The following is a 17,037-nucleotide window of genomic DNA, read 5'->3' on the forward strand; positions in this document are numbered from 1 at the left end:
CAAAGCTTCATTAGTCTTGGTGCTCGTAAAATATGTTGGTTTTCATATACAATAAACTTACGCAAGCTGATACCAGAATTTGCCAGAAATCCATGTTTTGTTATTTTATTAACAGTGATTTGCAATTAATTGTATGCTTTGTCGTTATTTTGAGGAGACTCCCTTTTTTTTGTTTGATTTAAAAGTATGCTTATTTATTTAGCTGTGCAGTTTTCAGGTACAATTCAAGCCCTGTCCTTTGGTCCATTGCAGGAGGTTTATGCCATGAAACCTCTATAATATGTGTTAAAAAGACAAGCTAAATATATTTGAAACCAGCATGTCAAGTAAAATGTGGGGAGGGCTATTTTTTCCTTGGAGGGGGGAGGCCTGCCATTTTTGTGTAATGGAACAATTTGGAAACAGTCATAAAGCATTCTCCATGCTGCAGGTGGACTTTGAATTCCTGCTCCACAGACTAGAGGCTAATGATAAATCATGGTAAACCATCGAAATTACCTGGTCTATGTGGGAGGTTGGGGGGGGGGGGGTGGGCAGAACTGATAGCTGCACATTTTCTAGGGCAGATTATAACCCCCTAACTAGGCTATAAACTCTTTTCCCCTTTTATGCTGCTGAGAACAGTAGTCTCTTTCTTGTAAATGAGGTTTCCTACAATGGAGACTGCTGGCTGAGAGTCTGAATTAAGAACATAGGAAGAAAGACTAAAGAGTGAAGCCTGTTTAATTAGGATGAAAGATACTCTCCCCGCTAAATCCTCCAATCCCAGTTTAGCAGAGCATAGGGGTTGTTAGCACTGAAAGGTCTGACTTGCTGACTTGGGTAAACGCAATGCTCAGCAGATGAAGTAATGCATAATTAATTGTTCTTTGTTGCATTCTTTCCAATATAATGACTTGTAGCATTCACACTTATAATAATTGATGTTTCTGTGTGCTGGAGCTTCAAGACAGCTAGTTAAGGCAGTGGAGGTGGTAGCTATGCAGCATCTCTAGCATCTGTGTGTTACCAACATGTGGGCTATAACTTTTTTCATTCTTTACTTGTTTTTAGTGCCTAAAACAGTACGTACAGCTGGCAATTCAAGAAGGTTGTGGATCTTCTATCACATGTCCAGACATGGTATGCTTGAACCATGGGACCCTACAAGAAGAAGAGGTACCAATGCTTTTTTCTTTCTCCCTTTTTTTTTAATATACACCCTCCCCCCAATCTTCTTTATATCTACATAATGAATATGATCATAAACTTTTTCTTCCCTTTAATTACCTTTAATGAGCTTTTGGCAAGAAGCCTCACTAACAAGAGGAACTAGAAACAAACAGATGTTTTTCAAGGGTTTTGCACTTTTCCCTTCCTCTGTGCCTTGAGGAGGGGCTTACTTGGCAGCCTGACAACCTCTTAATTACCCATGCAGGTGACTTAACCAGAATACCCTGTATCCCAGAGTTGCTGAGCCTCCATTACTGTTGTCAGTTAAATCAGATTTGATTTGACTGCAAACACTGTAATTCTTGCACCTCTCATAATTCAAGAGCAAGAACACAAACTGATGGTACGCAAGGTCAGAATTTCTTCATGTATGCTGGAACAACCAGTTTGAAGTCCAATATAAACATGCAAGACTCTGTATAGTTATATAGAAAGAAAGGTAACTGGACAGAACTGGGCAGAAGTAGGTCTCAAGAGATTCAGGTGTCTTCACTCCTAAGGCAGATATGGGACAGGCTGAGAGAAGTTAAATGAGGTTTAGGTAGAGCTGTTTGCACATCAGACACATGCACAATCTTCCAGTGTAACTGGAAGATTCAGTTTGAGAGTTGGAGGTAGAGAAACTGGAGGGGAAAATGTACTCCTCAGACCTTCTTGCACCACTTGGGACAATGGGGCCCAAGGCAGTTTTAGATGGCCCCTAACAGGCTGCCTGATGGCTTTCCCACCAATGCCCAAACCGCCTCCTGCCTGACTTAGGTCTGGTGTAAACTTTCTGAATTGTGTTTAGCACCAAGCCCATGATGTGGGAGAAGCTGTTGGCAGTGTGGCTGGAACCCTAGCAGGTGCCAGCTGTTCTGTGCATCTAGAAAGCCACAGAAGACTGTGGACAAATCTGATGTTGCCCTGCAGCTATTCTTGCTTTGTAAATCAGGTAGCTGCCTGCCTGAGAACACACACAGGAAAAAAAAAAAACAAACCAGGAAAAAAAGGTGGCTAAGGGATTGTAGCTGGTTTTGTGCATTCTCTGCATTTGTTTGTCTCCATCCCTGACCTGAAGAAAAGCAGCTTACCTTCTTGGTTCCCTTGAGCCCTGTGACTACAGATGACATAACTGTAGTAGAAATATTAATTCAATATCTTATTAAAATGCAATCGCAGACAGTGAAATTCCCAATACCAAAAATGCTTATTATTTCAGAAGAAAATCATGATCTCCTCTCCAGCATACCTTTGAAACACCATGCTTAGCTGAATCAGGGCCTGGGAGTTGCAGCTATGTTTATCAGGGCACGCCAGGATATGGTGGCACTTTTCTTTGGCTCAATACAGCTATTGTGGAAAGGAGATAGCTGTTTCCTTTCCTCCTTTCTTCTGTACAGATACTGAGAGGGCATAGCAATGTCCCTTCTACCCATCCCACCAGGTTGGGGGTTTAGTCTTGAAAATGTGTGTTTTTAAAGAAAATTAACATTATGATGCTATAGGAATTATAGAGATATATTTACTCCTTAGTAAAGCAGGAGAAAACTCCAGGGCAGGTATAAATGAACCATTAGCTTAATCTTAGGGTGTTTTCTGGGCTGAAGACAGAATGACTAAACAGCCCAGATGCGCATTAGTGTCCTGTGGATGAATGAATGTTCTGATGCTCTCTTTTGGCAATGTGCTTGAAAAAACAGACTTCCACTTGAAAAGCAAACAGGCACCCAACCTGGTTAAAATGAACTGCTCGTGTATTTTGCCAAAACCCTTACTTTAAGGAAGAACACCCCCCCCCCCCCCCAGATCCCCAAAGGAATGATAGAAAATATAGATAATCTCTGTTAATAAGATGAAAGTTTAGTATGTAAACTACAGAGTGTGTATGAGCACTCTGTATTCTGTAGTGGTCTTTTTTTCATCTTTGTGTTAGCATCAGGGTTTTGAAAAAATACTTCTTGTGTCATGTTCATTTCAGACTCTGCTGTGGCTGATGTTTACCAGGTACCATTGCAGTTTGAAAAAAACATAGCAGTTCAGACTGTCTTTGTCATGGACATGGTGTTAAATTGGTTCCTAAACTTTGGGCCAAATTGTGTCTAATTATGTTAGCTAGCATGGTTGTTTTGTTTGCTTTTTAAATGCCTTTTGCCCTTGCCTGTGGAGGTGAATTTAGACGTAATTTGAAGTGAAGGAAAGCCTTTTCATTGACTTTGGTGTATTTTGGATTGAGCTCCATTCAATGAGGAAACTGAACAATTAATAACAAAGCTTATAAGTAATTTATAACACATTATAGCTATGAAGGTTCCTCTACCTCCCTCTCTCAAGGTCTTTATTCATACTGTATAGGAAATGTTGGGAATTCAGGCTTTACTTTTGGTCTTTGTACCTGAGAAGGAAATGTACTAAAAGAACTTAAAATGAAGAGTCATTTAAACTAGAAATGTACTTTTCAGTACTTTGAAAATATGTTTCCTGAAACCCCTCTGTTTGGTTGTGGGTTTAGTTTTTGGTTTTGTTTTGTTTTTTACTTCAACAAAATCCAGAAAAAACTGGTACATTTCCCAGCAGTTCTTTTTTGTTTTGACAATTGTACATTCAAACAGAAGGAACTGTTCCACGGGAGTGCTTGATTGCACCGGAGTGCAATCCTAGGTCAGATCTTGACCTGTTACATCAAGATAGCAGCTGCTTGTATTATAGCTGGTTTCAAGTAGAAATAAATGGGTGTTGGTGGTGGGAAGGCAATGGTTTTGGCTACAGACTCTGTTTCAAATAGTTGGTTGCAAAACAAAAAAAAGGGAAGTTTAAAAACAATGTCATTAAACAAGATGTTTGTCCTTTCAAGCTCTAATAGTATGGTAAACAAAGATGATTTGGATTCCTTCCTGGCAGCAGAAGGCAGAAGGAACATCTTACATTAACACAGTTCTTTTTAACCATGCAGACTTCTGTCTAGAATATTCCTGTCTCTCTTGGAATTTGCTGTTGATTTCACTGGACCCTAATCTAAATAAGGGGTAATTTATCATGGTTTGAAATGGTTTTGTTTGATACAAATGCAATCACCAGTGTAAGCTATGAATCAGGGTAAATCTCAACTGCAAACAGGGATTTCTAATGGAATATTCACTTGGATAATGTCTGGGGAATTGTGCTTTGCTCTTTCTGATTCCTGTATTGTTTTGAAGCTTGTAGCATTGATGCCAATGATCCATGTATACATAACCTGATCTGGATTAAAACCATGAAGCATGCAGTACAGGAGTTACTGATTTGGGCTGTCCTTTTGTGTCTTTTGAGAATTACCCCTTTGCATGCAGTGCATATTCTGCTTACTGTCACTCCATCGGTGTAGACTATGATCTGCACTAATACTACCCTGACAGAGGGTTGTCAGCACTTTGTAAAGTGATGCTGAAATGGGACAATGACCCAGATCTTAGAACTCTTAATTACGCTATATTCCATACGTGGCTGAACAAAAATCCTGTTGGGTGTCAGTTTAAAATAAGAGTTTTATTTTTAATTTGAAAATTGGTTTACAATTTGCTCGGGGCGATTGAAATGGTAAAATGAGGAGGAAGCTGAGAAAATGTTGCAGGCCAACCTATCTTTTTCAAGGTCAGAATTACAATTTTGGTTCTTATTTACTCGTTTTTAAATAAATCCAAACGGAGCAAATGAGAGAGTCTTAATTTTGTTTTTACTTGCCACTGAGTAAGAGAAGAGCTCCTTGATGGAGGAAATGAATAATTTAATATTTCATTATAACTCTAGTGAGCATGGTAACTGGTGTAATTTCTCACAATGAAGAGTCTGAACTCCCATGCCCCTTTCAAAAGCAAACCACTGCCCAAGATAAAACTATTTTGCACTCCTTGCAAAGCCAGACAGTGCCCATGTGACTGGGGCTTTCTCAGAGGAGGGCAATGCTACCCCTTTGCAAACAGCCGTTGCTGCTGCCAGTGCATGATCTGCCCTTGTTGTGTATTTGCTAAAGTGAGAAAGGGAGAAGCAGTTGTACTGGTGAACTTCCCTGCCTTGGCATTATCAAGGTTTGATTCATATGGGTGTGAAAGGAAGTAAGATCTATTCAGTTTTCTTGATTGCCTCCTTGCATCTCCCTTGAAAGCCTGAGAATAGGTGGAGCAGTGATTTTCCCTTTCCACTGTGGTAGCCAGCAGCTGAAAACAGGGGAGTTGTTCTTCCTTGGCTCCTGGTTACTGCACTGCCTGGGTTACAAGGAGCACCCTGCCCCTGTGTAAACCGAACCTGATTACTTCAAGTGCTTTCATTTTCCTTCCTTTGCTCTTTGTCTCGCATAGTAACAGGGCGCTGGTTATCGCACCACATTGGGCATTCTTTTTGGACACTTGGCAAGGGTCCAGCTGCAGCCTTTTGTGGCAGTGAACCTTCAAAATTTTGCTTTTTTCCCATGGATATTTTTACTTCAGGTGAAAGCTGCTGCTGTTAACGAGAGCTCTTTCATGTTCTTATGCTCTATAACAAGGGTGTTTTAACTGCAGATGGTGCTTACAGGGTATAGAAAACCAGAAAACCTACTTCAACTCCCAGCAGCCTGCTAAGTCACAAATCAACATCTTTTCAGGAAAGGAGAGTTCTTTCCTCTCATTTTCTTCATAGGCTTTTATTGTAACCTTAATCCAGTATTAAAAAAAAAAAGAGAGAAAAAAGATCAAAAACTTGTTCTGTAGCATTTCTGGCTACACTGAATAATTCCATGGCCTAGAATAAGAAATGCCTGCTTTCCGACATGCTTATGGTCCTTCTGTCTTGGCCCTTTGCCACCTGCTGGAGTGCTGGTTTGCTTCTTCCCCAGATCTACATCCTCTGTCTAGCCCAGAAGTCTGTGCACTTGTGCAGAAGAGGAGGTGTTTGGGATGGACTCCTGCACGGGGCTGGAGAAGTTGTATGAAGATGAACATTTAGACTCTGATGCCAAGTAGAAGATAAAAACCTAATCCCCTTGCCATGTTTACGTCTGTCCTCAATTAAGCATAAGTGGGATTAAAAGTTCACTCAGGAAAGGATTTGCTTGGATTTTTTGGGACCTGATACTCATGTTTCTTTTTTTTTTCTTTTTTCAATTGAATTTGCATGTACAGCTTTGATGTGTCCCCAGTTTCAGGCAGCAGCAGATCATACATTCCTGTCCTCTTGCCTAACGATATTAAACCTGTGGGAGGCTTCAGCTCAGCCCTTCTCAGGTTGATCTCTGTGTCGGTGTTACTGCGGTCCGATCTTTCAAAGCCTGGTGGAGTCAGTGCCACTGGTGTGTGTTCAACACCCAGAGCTGTATGCAGGGATGGGGAACCTGAACTGTGAAAAGGGTATGTAGGAAGAAGAGTGGAGTTGAAGAAACCCATGGGAAAGGCTTTCATGGTAAAGTCAGGTCTCCAGTTGGAGAAAGGAAGGCTTACAGTGCTGACTCTGCTTCCTATTGAAATCTGCAGTGTCACTCCTAACCCCACTCCCACTGTAATCAAAAAGGCTGATTTTTAATACATGGGAAGTTCCGGGCTCAATAGAGCTGCTCTTGGAAAACTGTTTGTTAAAAGCAAAAGCAAGCACAGAAAGACCCCAGACAACTAAACAATTCACTCAAGTGGCTCTTGCAGCATTGAGACGCACTGTTTTAATTTAGTCATAGTGAAGGGAAATTTAAAGTAGTTGCCAATGCTCGCCCAGCTAAAGAAAAGCGGTGACTTCTTTTGTTTTCCAGACTCCATTTAGATTTGCAGCTGCTCTGTGGAGAAGTGGGCAATACTGAAATGATGTGTCTTGTGGATTTTATACAGCTTTGTTGGTTGTCATCTTCACTGAAGCTGCTGAACTTGACTCTTTTCCCCGTTTGATTGTTACTTGTTTTCCAAGAGTGTTACAGCTGATTTCTGATGAACAAGTGAAGAGTTTGTCAGGAAGCGCTCCATGTCTTATAATCATACTGACGTAATGTTGTTTAGACATGCAAATACTTTCATACTAAAAATAGTTTACACCCTGAATTCAGAAGTTTAACAAGGACAGTACTTTTGACCCAGGGCTGTCTTGCTTGACTAAGAGTATGCTTTGTTCAGATCTGTTTGTGTTTCCCATTGTGATACTAAATCCTTTGATTTCTTCAAGTGTAAGTCTTTCAAGCGTCTTTTAATACTTAAATCTTGACATCAGATAAATGATCCAAATATCTGCTTCAGAATGCAATTTTAATTCCAATTGATTTGATGTGGATATATTATTTTCTTTTTTTTTCAATCTACAAAAGCAAATTATCCACAGCTTGATGCTGAATTATATATTGGATTTTTTTGCCTTTGTATTTCTTCTCACGAGTGCTGTGTCACACATCCCAGAAGGATAGCAAGGGCCAGTGTCCATTTGACTGAGGACAAAATTTTGCCTTTTACAATCATCTGAAGGACTGTGTTGGGATGTTGGATGTGAGGTTTGAGAGCCCTTCATTTTGAAACTGCCAGTTCTGCACTGTCCCACAGTGCTTCAGATGATGAGGTGCTGTATTAGTATTAGTCTAGGTTTATTTTCAATAAAAGAGAAATAGATTTTCAGTGCTGGTACAATATTACAAATGAATCAGATAAAGAGAATGATCTCAGATTCTGAGTCCAACAAACATGGGGCTCCTGAAATGTCTGTAAAATTTCTCTGAACCCCTCCTTACCTAGTATGCAGGTTTGTTTAAGGGCTTTAAATAAGGTACTTGGTTTCCTACATAGACTGTTGTCTTTTAGGCTGCTTGTTTAATTATGGTAATGTATAAAATGTATCAGCAAAGCCTGCTTGTCTATGCCAACTGAATTTGTTAACTTCAGTCTAGCTCCCAGTGGGCTGGTGCATGTCTAAGTCAGATTCCAACAGCAGTGCATTAACCATCTCAGCCCAAAACCGATGAAGCAAATAAAAACTGGAAATCAAAGAGCTAAGTGACCTCTGCCATTAAGGCTGGGGAACGAGGAACCATTCATTTGAGCTGTATTCTTGTGCATGAACAACATATTGCAGTCTAGAAGCCTGGCAAGCTGTCACCTTTTGTTACATTAAACCAACATGAAATACAACTGAGAAGCCTGAAGTAAATAGAAAATCCACAGAGAAGGCTTTCCTATGCATAGTAAAAAAGACATGGGCTGAACTACTGGGCTGTGTTGTTGAAATAGGAGAGATCAAGAGCTACTTTAAATTTTAGAAAAGGAAGCCAACGTATAGAGGAATGTGGTGGTGAGAGCAAGCAGGGAAAAGTGGTGGATTGGAGAGCTGGCTCAGTTGAGCAGGTGTGTAGAACAGAGTGCTTATTAATGCTTTTCATATTTGTGTTTCTAATATTTTTTCTGTGTGTTTGTTTCTCATTTCAGATTGCCTGTTTGGTGCCGGTTGACCAGTTTCAGTTATACAAGAGACTGAGGTTTGAACGAGGTGTGAACCCTTTGGTTTCTATTACCTTCCTTTTTAACGTGTCAGTGAAGGCGGCAGTATTACATACTGCAGAGACAAAGCCTGTTGGGCAAGTTAAAGAAGAGACAGAGAAGATACCTTTGTTCTGAAAGAGCTTAAGAACAATCACTAGGTCTGACTGTGCTCCATAGACAATTTTTTAATCTATTTTTTATTTTATTTTTATTTTTTCTGAAATTATTTCAGTGGAGCAGAATCAACAGACTGGTGTCTTACTGAAATACTACAGTTTTACTGAAGCTTGTGGGCAACACCTTCAGATTGCATGCCTGAGGCTCCATTGTTCCTCCTGCAGCATGCTCATCCTGGGTCTTTGAGGTGATGATTGTACTGGTAGAACTAGACAAGGTGCTAGAGGCTGGTGGAGGATGCACACAGTCCTTTCATGCATCCATAGGGATCTTCAGAATTTCTGGGGGAGACAGACCCTGCAGTGTGGTATGGGTTTTTGCAAAAGCTGCTTGCTCCATGCAAGGAGCTTTTCATATGTAGAAGCCTCATGTATGTTCATCTACTGTATTTTATTTTTCCTGAGGGATAAATTAACCCCTCATTACTGAGTAAGGCCCATTAGTAAAGAAGTTTGAAACTAAAAGTGTTACTGGGTCCCAGCTTTCCTATGCCAGAGGCCAGCCTTCTGCTTCAGAAGATGGTTCCTTGCCAAGGCTGAAGAATAAACTTGCTAGTCAGAAAGATGAGGTCCCACACTAGTTTCAAAGGCTGACACCGACTTAAAAGCCTCAGCTGGAAGCTGCAGTGTTTCTCAAAGAGCTCACTGCATGATGGCTTGCAGGGTAGTGTATCTGGACTGATCTATTGTGACTCTGCCTGTTTTCAAACTTTCCCTGAAAGACTATTAGTGTTCTCACTTTACATGCATGCCTAGATGCAAATAGATTGGGAGCATCTGTATAAAAATACAGAAGTTCATAAAAGTGAGGCACAGTAATGCACTTGGAAAGATGGTCACATGGAAGAGTAAGTGGGTTTTTACAGAATTTCATTTGGCATGAGTCACAGTGAATGATCACGAAGTACAGAAACTGCAGCATGCCCCCAAGTTCATGGACAGATGCAGATTGTAGCTGTGATTTGCAGGCACTCAGGCCAAAAAAAAAAATAGAATCCCAAACCCTGCTTTATTTTTTATTTCTCTCTCCTATTTTACCCTTCTTGTTTATCTTTCATTCCTTAAGAAGTCTCTCCAGTTCATAAGCCAAGCAGTGGCTTGTCTAGAGCCCTAGACAGGGGAAATCAGAGCTTTTAAATCACCACATTAAGAAGCAGACATTCTTGCAATACATTGATCTGTTTTATATAAAACCTTTTTTTTTTTTAGCTGAGGTCTATGAAACTAAGGATTTCCTGGTATCTCCTTCTCTGTAACTAGCCAAAGCTGAACTCATGATCTTTTGTCCCATTCCCTGTTACATCTCTTCTTTTTTTTACTGCCTCCCACACACAGAAGCCTGAAACTTGTCTGTTTTTAAAATCCTCCTTTTCTTTCTTGCTTAAGTCTGGCAAATATTCCTCCACCTCCATTACCTCGCTTCTAAAATCTGTCCTTTCTCCTTTATGATGAGTAAAAACTGGCATACCAGCAGCAGCCTTTTTGCCTTTCCTATTGGTCACAGCAATAAATCCAGCATACTGATTCCTGCTAACTAAAGCTCTGACCTGGATACCAGCTTAATCCAAATCCTGGCTTAGATCTTTTACCTGTCCTGGATTTAGCCCTGTTCTCAAGGCTGACCTTTATGGACTCATCAGTTGGGCTTAGCTTAGTTTTTGCTGACCTGACCCCAGCATGGCAAGCCTGTGTGCCCTGACCAGTGCCAACCAACTCTGTCCTGAGAATCTTTTTCTGAAACCAGCAATAAACCTTGCTGATGGCCCATGCTGGGGCTGAATTCTGATCCAGAATCTGCTCAGGGACTCCCAGCAGCAGAGATCTGTTGTGTGTCTTGTGTCTGTGTCAGCCTTAGTGCAACCTAGCCCTTTTCAAACGTGGGGCTACAGAAAACCCAGGCCTCTCGTCTCTTAATATAGGCAGGTACTAGGGCATCATTTGTGGCTTGCTCTGATCAAGAGATTGCTTTATTCAAACCCTATAACTTCCTATTTTAGACCTTCTTCTCTCAGCTTTATTCTGTTGAGATATGGGATCTTTGCTTCAGCACTCTCTTTGCTTTACTAGAAATGCTTCTTGGGTAAGTCAGAAGACTTGCTCTGTAGTGTTTGCTTACCAGTGTTCAAGTGATTGGTAAAGCCAATGCTTCTCACCCTTTGAGACATTTCGTATTGTGAGATGAATTTTGAGGAAAATTTTGAAGACCTGAAGAAGGGCTTATACATCCAAAAGCTGTTTTTCCCATCCCCCATGCTAGCTATTTTAATAAAAGAGATTTCTTTTCCATTTCCTTGTTAAAAAAAGGCAAATAATATTGGGTGAAAAAGTACTGAGAAGTAACTGTTACCCAGTTGTATACCTGTGTACATTTGCTTGGTTCAGTAAGGAATGCACTAAAAGTATTGTCTGTGGGTTTTGTGTTCTTAGAATGCAAATGTTTTCAGGCTTAAAAGCAAGCTTTCTTACATATCTGTAACTTCTCTGCATCCAGTCAGGACCTAGCCACAGAGCTTCCATGCAGCATATTTTAACAGAAGAAACAGGAATTGCTCTGTGTTGAGGAAGGGGTTGATGTGGTCATCAGAAGTAATGAAATAGAGGAATAGGATGTGGTTAGGACACATGCATTATATTTCTATTTTTGTGACAGTTACTCAATAGACCAGGTGGTAGATGATGAGGATCTCCATTTTATGCCTGACCAAAAAGTAGTCCATTTTAAAAGGAAGTGTTCCAAATATTCTGTGAAAGGCATAGGCTTCATCCTTTCATTGAGTACCTCTCCTGAGCCAGAAGTTCTCCTTTTTTCAGGGTGCTGTCTTTCCCCCATCTGTCTCCCACCTGCTTGCTTGTATGTCTTGTGAAAACTGGACCAATTCCTGCCTTCTATTGATACTGTTTGGGAAGGCTTTCCTCCTGAGAGTGGAGCAAGTGTGTCTGAACTGGCTCTGGAGAAGCAGGGGAAAGGCTTGGGAGACAAATGGTCCTAACCGAAAGATGGAGAAGCTTGTTGCAGCAGTGAGATAGCCTCTTTCCTCTTTTTTGGGGGGGGGGGTGTGCTCCTTTTTATTTTTTTCTGGTTTTCCTTTTAAGCCATGGTAAACCAAACAGTCTGAGACAGCATGGATTGCAAAACACCATCTGTAGGTTCTTTGTAAAATGGAGGAAGTGGGAGAGGAGGGAGTTTCATCTCGTGCATTACATCTTGCTACAACAAATTTGTAAAAATCAGTAAGATTTACAAGCCAACTCCCCTTCTCCCAGTGATGTTAAAACCAGACATCCTCGCTTTCATCCAAAAACAGGATAGGAGAAGTTAGTCTTCCAGTGGTATGTTAAGCAGCTGTCTGTGGGAACTTCACTTTATCTCATTTTAACTGCTGTTTATCAACAGAAAGCATACAGAACCTACTGTGTGAAGACTTAAATACAATAGCCAGTCCTAGGCCGTAGTCTTGACTAGTTCAGAGTTTCCTTTAAGAGACACAAACGGAAGCTGCAGAAATAATGATTTCTCAGTCAGGACACTGCTTTTTAAAAGTATATAAAAATGAAATATGGCTTGTACTGCCCACCCATGTGCCTCTTCCTCCAACAAATGAAGCTGCAAACTGTTTTGTTCCAGCTTTCATTCAGTACAAACCTAAATGTTTGTTTGGTCTGTGGAGCAAAGGAAACACCTGTAAGAGAATAAGAGGAAAGAATGCAACAAGTTCATGAAATGGATGGAGGTAGGTGGTACAGGTGTTTTGCTGGCACTGCCTACAGATGACATGACTGGGGCATCTGCTAGATATCTGTCCACCAGCCCCCTTCACTGTGGGTTACCAGCAACCTCCTGCAGAAGAGCAGTACAGGCCAGGGGAATGTGCATAGGAGGAAGTGCCTTCAACTGTTGTAGCAAAATTTGCCAGAGGACTTGTGTCTGGGGTCCTTGTGCAGCTTTTTGTTTCAGGTGGGACAATTTTTTGTCTGCCGGAGGTACATTGTAATGGCTTTGGCATCTCACAGTCAGGGATTTCCACCTGTTTCTGAGACATACCTTCCATCTACTTATTTTCAGTGGTGGTACCAGAGAGCTCCCAGTGAAGGAGGAGAGGTGGGTAGCTCCTGCAAGCACAACAGCCCTTTTCTAGGGAGGCTCTGTAGGGTGGGAGTGTTTGGCTGCACTTCGTGGACTTGAGCAGCATAAGGTTGCACACAGAGTGGGCACCCATAACAGTGAATGTGTTTCCGCTGGGTTTCTGCTGCAGGTCCAAATTCATTGAATATATGTTGGGGAGTGAGAGGAAGAATCAATGCTTATCATTCTTTGCATGTCTGTAACTCAGCATCTCCACCCCGAATCTCATGTTGACTCTCACTGTATCTGACAAATAGTGATCATATAATAAAGTGAATATTAATTGGAGTTTGTAGGTAGAGGGAAGGGAATAAGGCATGCAATGTGACCTAAAATTAATTTAATCACAGCCATGCTGTTTACATGGAAGATACTGCATGGCTTGCACACATGAAAGACATGGGATGGCCTAATGTCACAAAAGATACATGCTTCTCAGGGAGCAGCAGTTAGGTTAATCTTTTGTACCTCCTTATAAAGGCAAAGAATACATCGTGTGTAGTGTATTGCCATTCTCGTGATGCTTCCAGTGCAACTGCCTTAGCAGAGCACAATTGCAGACGGGCCTAAAGACGAGTAGGTTCAAATGCTCATAGGCATGGGTGTGGAGGACTTCAGTTTCCCCACCCACATGCAGAACTGGGTCTTGCATACCTGTCACAGGAATGTCACTGGAATGGGAAGGGGACTGAATAAACAGGTTTATTTCTCTCTCTGATACATTTCAGAAGTCCACTTGGACCCCCGGAGAACATGGTGCCCTGCAGTCGACTGCCAAACGGTGTGCCATGTGGCAACAAGCGAGTCGGGAGTGAAGATGCTGGTGGAATGCCCATCTTGCCACCTGAAGTTCTGTTCCTTTTGCAAGGAGGCATGGCACCCACAGCACCTGTGCCAGGAAAACCAAACTCCATTGCTAAATGAGCAGGGGTAAGAGGGGAGCCCACAGAGGTCACGCTATCCTTTGGTTCTTTATGGCATGGAGTGTTAGCTTTGTGCCTCTCATCAGTTTAATGAAACACCTTCTTTCTAGCTCCTTAGGTGAATCTCTGAGGCTTTCCTTCTCTTCTGGTGTTTCCTAAATTTAATTCCTGTCTCAATTATTATTTTAAATGATAATTTTTTTTAATAATTAATATTATATATGTAGTTACAAAGTTTGGGTTGCCACTGACAATGTCTGAAAGGTGAAGCCCTCCAGGGCTTTGAATCTACCTAAATAGTTTGTTTACATGCTAGAACTGTGACTTGTGCCCATACAAAAAATCCAGTACACCACCGATATTCTAGGATTCGAACTTATATCCTAGATAGGATATCCTATCCAGTCAAACTTATGCTGTGATTAAGAAATCACCCCTGCTTAATATTTATCTGCATAGACAAATCTTCTCTCTTATGCAGAGTAAAATGTCCCATTTTGTGTGAGAAACCCGATTTAAGCTAATTTTGTGTAGGTGTAAACAACCTACAGATAAAGTTGAATAAGACATTAATCTACAGAAAGAGAGCACTTTTGTATTTAAATTAGATCATACCTCTGACCATCTGTCTTTGTCTTTAGAATCAGATGACTTTCAGTCATATGCATTCAAAGTTTTCTATAATTTTTTGACTTCCCTAAAATCTAAGCATTTTGCTTGCTGGAGGCTTCATTGAATAGGAGTTGCCAGAGAGCTCTTGCCGTAACTTTTTTTTCTCTGAGTTTGATATCTGGCTTTAGAGGAGTTTAAGGTTATTTTGTTCAGGCAAGGACTGTTACGAGTTGCATAATCCAGTCTTGTTAAATGAATTGTGCAAGCTGTTTTACAAAGTGCTGATTTTTAATTCTACAGATGATAGATTAGTGGGTGTAGTGAGTGTTAGTTTTATGTAGCATAAAAGACAAAGGGAATGGAGTTTCACTTTTACATGATATTAATAATCTTACACCTAGTAGTGAGTATATTTCAATATCCTGTACTGAGCATAACAAGCCTCACACATTGAGTGCATTAAAACCAACAACATTAAATGCTCTGGAAAATAAGCTCAGTACACATTTGGACCTGAATATCAACAGTAATTACATTCACATTTAACTTTAATGTTTCCTTGCTCTTCTAGATCGCTTATTGGAACAGAGTCAGAGGCACCAATTAAGCAGTGCCCAGTTTGTCGGATCTACATTGAGCGAAATGAGGGCTGTGCTCAGATGATGTGCAAGAATTGCAAACACACATTTTGCTGGTACTGTCTACATAACTTGGATGTAAGTGCTACAGAAAAAAACACCTAGATAAAGGATAAAGGGGCTGGGCTTAGTCTGAGGCCCTGTACAAACTCTTCATCAGTGAATGTCTTGGCTCAATTCAGCTCCTGACTTCATTTCTTTCTTCTTGTTCACCCAGTGTTTTTATTTATATGAATATCTTTTTTTTTCTGTAAAGGACTATAAACATTTCTGTGGATCCCATGTTGGTTTTTTGAGGGAAATGGGACAGACTGGTTGCTTCCTGGAGGTCCATTCCAGTGCTGGCTATCTCTGATTCCCTCTTACAGTGCAGTAGCTAAAAACAGTTTGTTTGAGAGCCAGGGAAATAAGGGTCTTTCACTTGACAGGTCACGGCCTGTTCAAAAAATGGCATGGTAGTGGGTGAAGGGGGTTGTTTAACTGTAGGGTGTGTTAAGAGCTCATATAGACTAGGTCTCCTTTACTAGTCCATCTCTAGTGCCATGATTACTGAAGAGAATGATTGGTTAGTAGGTTTGGCTATAAAAATATTGGATTATAAACTTGAATTATGAAGTGCAGGTTGCTAGTTATTTCTCAAGAGATACCAACTAGTCTCAACCTGTGTGGCTTCAAGTTCCCTAGCAGCATTAGTAGTACAGGAGGTAATGTGCTCATGTATATTGCAGCTTCCCTTCTCGAAACGGTCGTCAGAAACAACAGTGGGAGTGTGAAAAGGACTTTACCAGCACTTGAAATAAAATGTTAGGTTCGGCATAGCTTTTCTTCTTTGTACTTTGCAGCCAGCAAACAATGAGACTTCCTCATTCTTTGTCCTTCCTTTTCTCAGCATGCTAAACAGGTTTTGCTTAGTGTCAGATCCTGTTTCTGTGTGTGAGCATGCTTTTTCAACGTGATTCTTATGGGTTGCCCCAGAGTACATACAGTACACAATTGCTTAACACTGTGCTGAACTGGAAGACTGCCAGATCCTCACAGACTCTGTAAACATGCCCTTATCAAGTTTTCATCAGTTCAAAATTAGGAAGAAGAAGGAGGCTGTAGGGTGATTTAAATGTAGTTTTTCTAAATGTGCAGGGTTACAGGAGCTCCTGGCATAGGGGAAGGTACTACCTGCAGAGACAAAGAGTAGGGCTGAAAAACAAAAGAGGAAGCAGCAACACCTTACAGCACAGCTGGCTAAGGGAGGGTAACGCAGGGCATTAGTCACTTTCTGAAGTAAAGATGGATCGTTTCATAAGCATCAGTGGAAAAAGAACAAGGAAACAGGGATTTCCCTTTTTTAAATTTTCCTGTTAAGCTTAAGAAGGAAATATCTATAAGGTGCAGGGACAGCAGGAGAACAGAAGGTAGAAGTACCTCAGGAAGATGATTCCTCAGATTCCTAGTTTTCAGAAGTATCTGCTGTTTACCTTGCCCCTTTATCATCACCAAATTACAGATGGGGTACGTGTGCAGGAGGTGCAACGCATATGCTTGTGGTTTTTAAAAGTGGGGGTGAAAGGTTCTATAAAATAGCTCAGGTCCCCCACACACCACACTTTCTGAAACTGCAAAAAGCCTCTCAAGATAATTATTTGGAAGCGGGATGAACTTGTCTGCTGGCAGCTGGTAATTTTAAAGCAGCATCGGGAAGGTTGTATTTCCAGTCCAGTCTTGAACCTCTCCCTGCAGTACTGTAACCTGCTCTTACAGCTTCTACTTTTGTTTTTCAGAACGATATCTTCTTACGACATTATGACAGAGGCCCTTGCAGAAACAAGCTGGGCCACTCACGGGCTTCGGTGATGTGGAACAGGACGCAGGTGCGTTCCTAGTCAGCTGAGCAGAGCTCTCATGTGCGCAGGAAGCAAAGCGATT

At 41.1% G+C, this 17,037-nt stretch overlaps 1 protein-coding gene across 1 annotated transcript in view; it reads left to right on the forward strand.

Moving 5' to 3' along the window:
• Window positions 1-17,037, forward strand: part of RNF144B (ring finger protein 144B) — a 36,360-nt gene that overhangs the window by 12,654 nt on the left and 6,669 nt on the right. Inside the window, exons 2-6 of the mRNA XM_005149873.3 lie at window positions 1,054-1,158; window positions 8,592-8,652; window positions 13,673-13,874; window positions 15,051-15,195; window positions 16,893-16,982. Coding sequence (XP_005149930.1) covers window positions 1,054-1,158; window positions 8,592-8,652; window positions 13,673-13,874; window positions 15,051-15,195; window positions 16,893-16,982 — 603 coding nt within the window. The remainder of the gene's footprint in view (window positions 1-1,053; window positions 1,159-8,591; window positions 8,653-13,672; window positions 13,875-15,050; window positions 15,196-16,892; window positions 16,983-17,037) is intronic.

The sequence above is a fragment of the Melopsittacus undulatus genome, chromosome 1, assembly GCF_012275295.1.
Source record: "Melopsittacus undulatus isolate bMelUnd1 chromosome 1, bMelUnd1.mat.Z, whole genome shotgun sequence".
Taxonomy (NCBI): domain Eukaryota; kingdom Metazoa; phylum Chordata; class Aves; order Psittaciformes; family Psittaculidae; genus Melopsittacus; species Melopsittacus undulatus.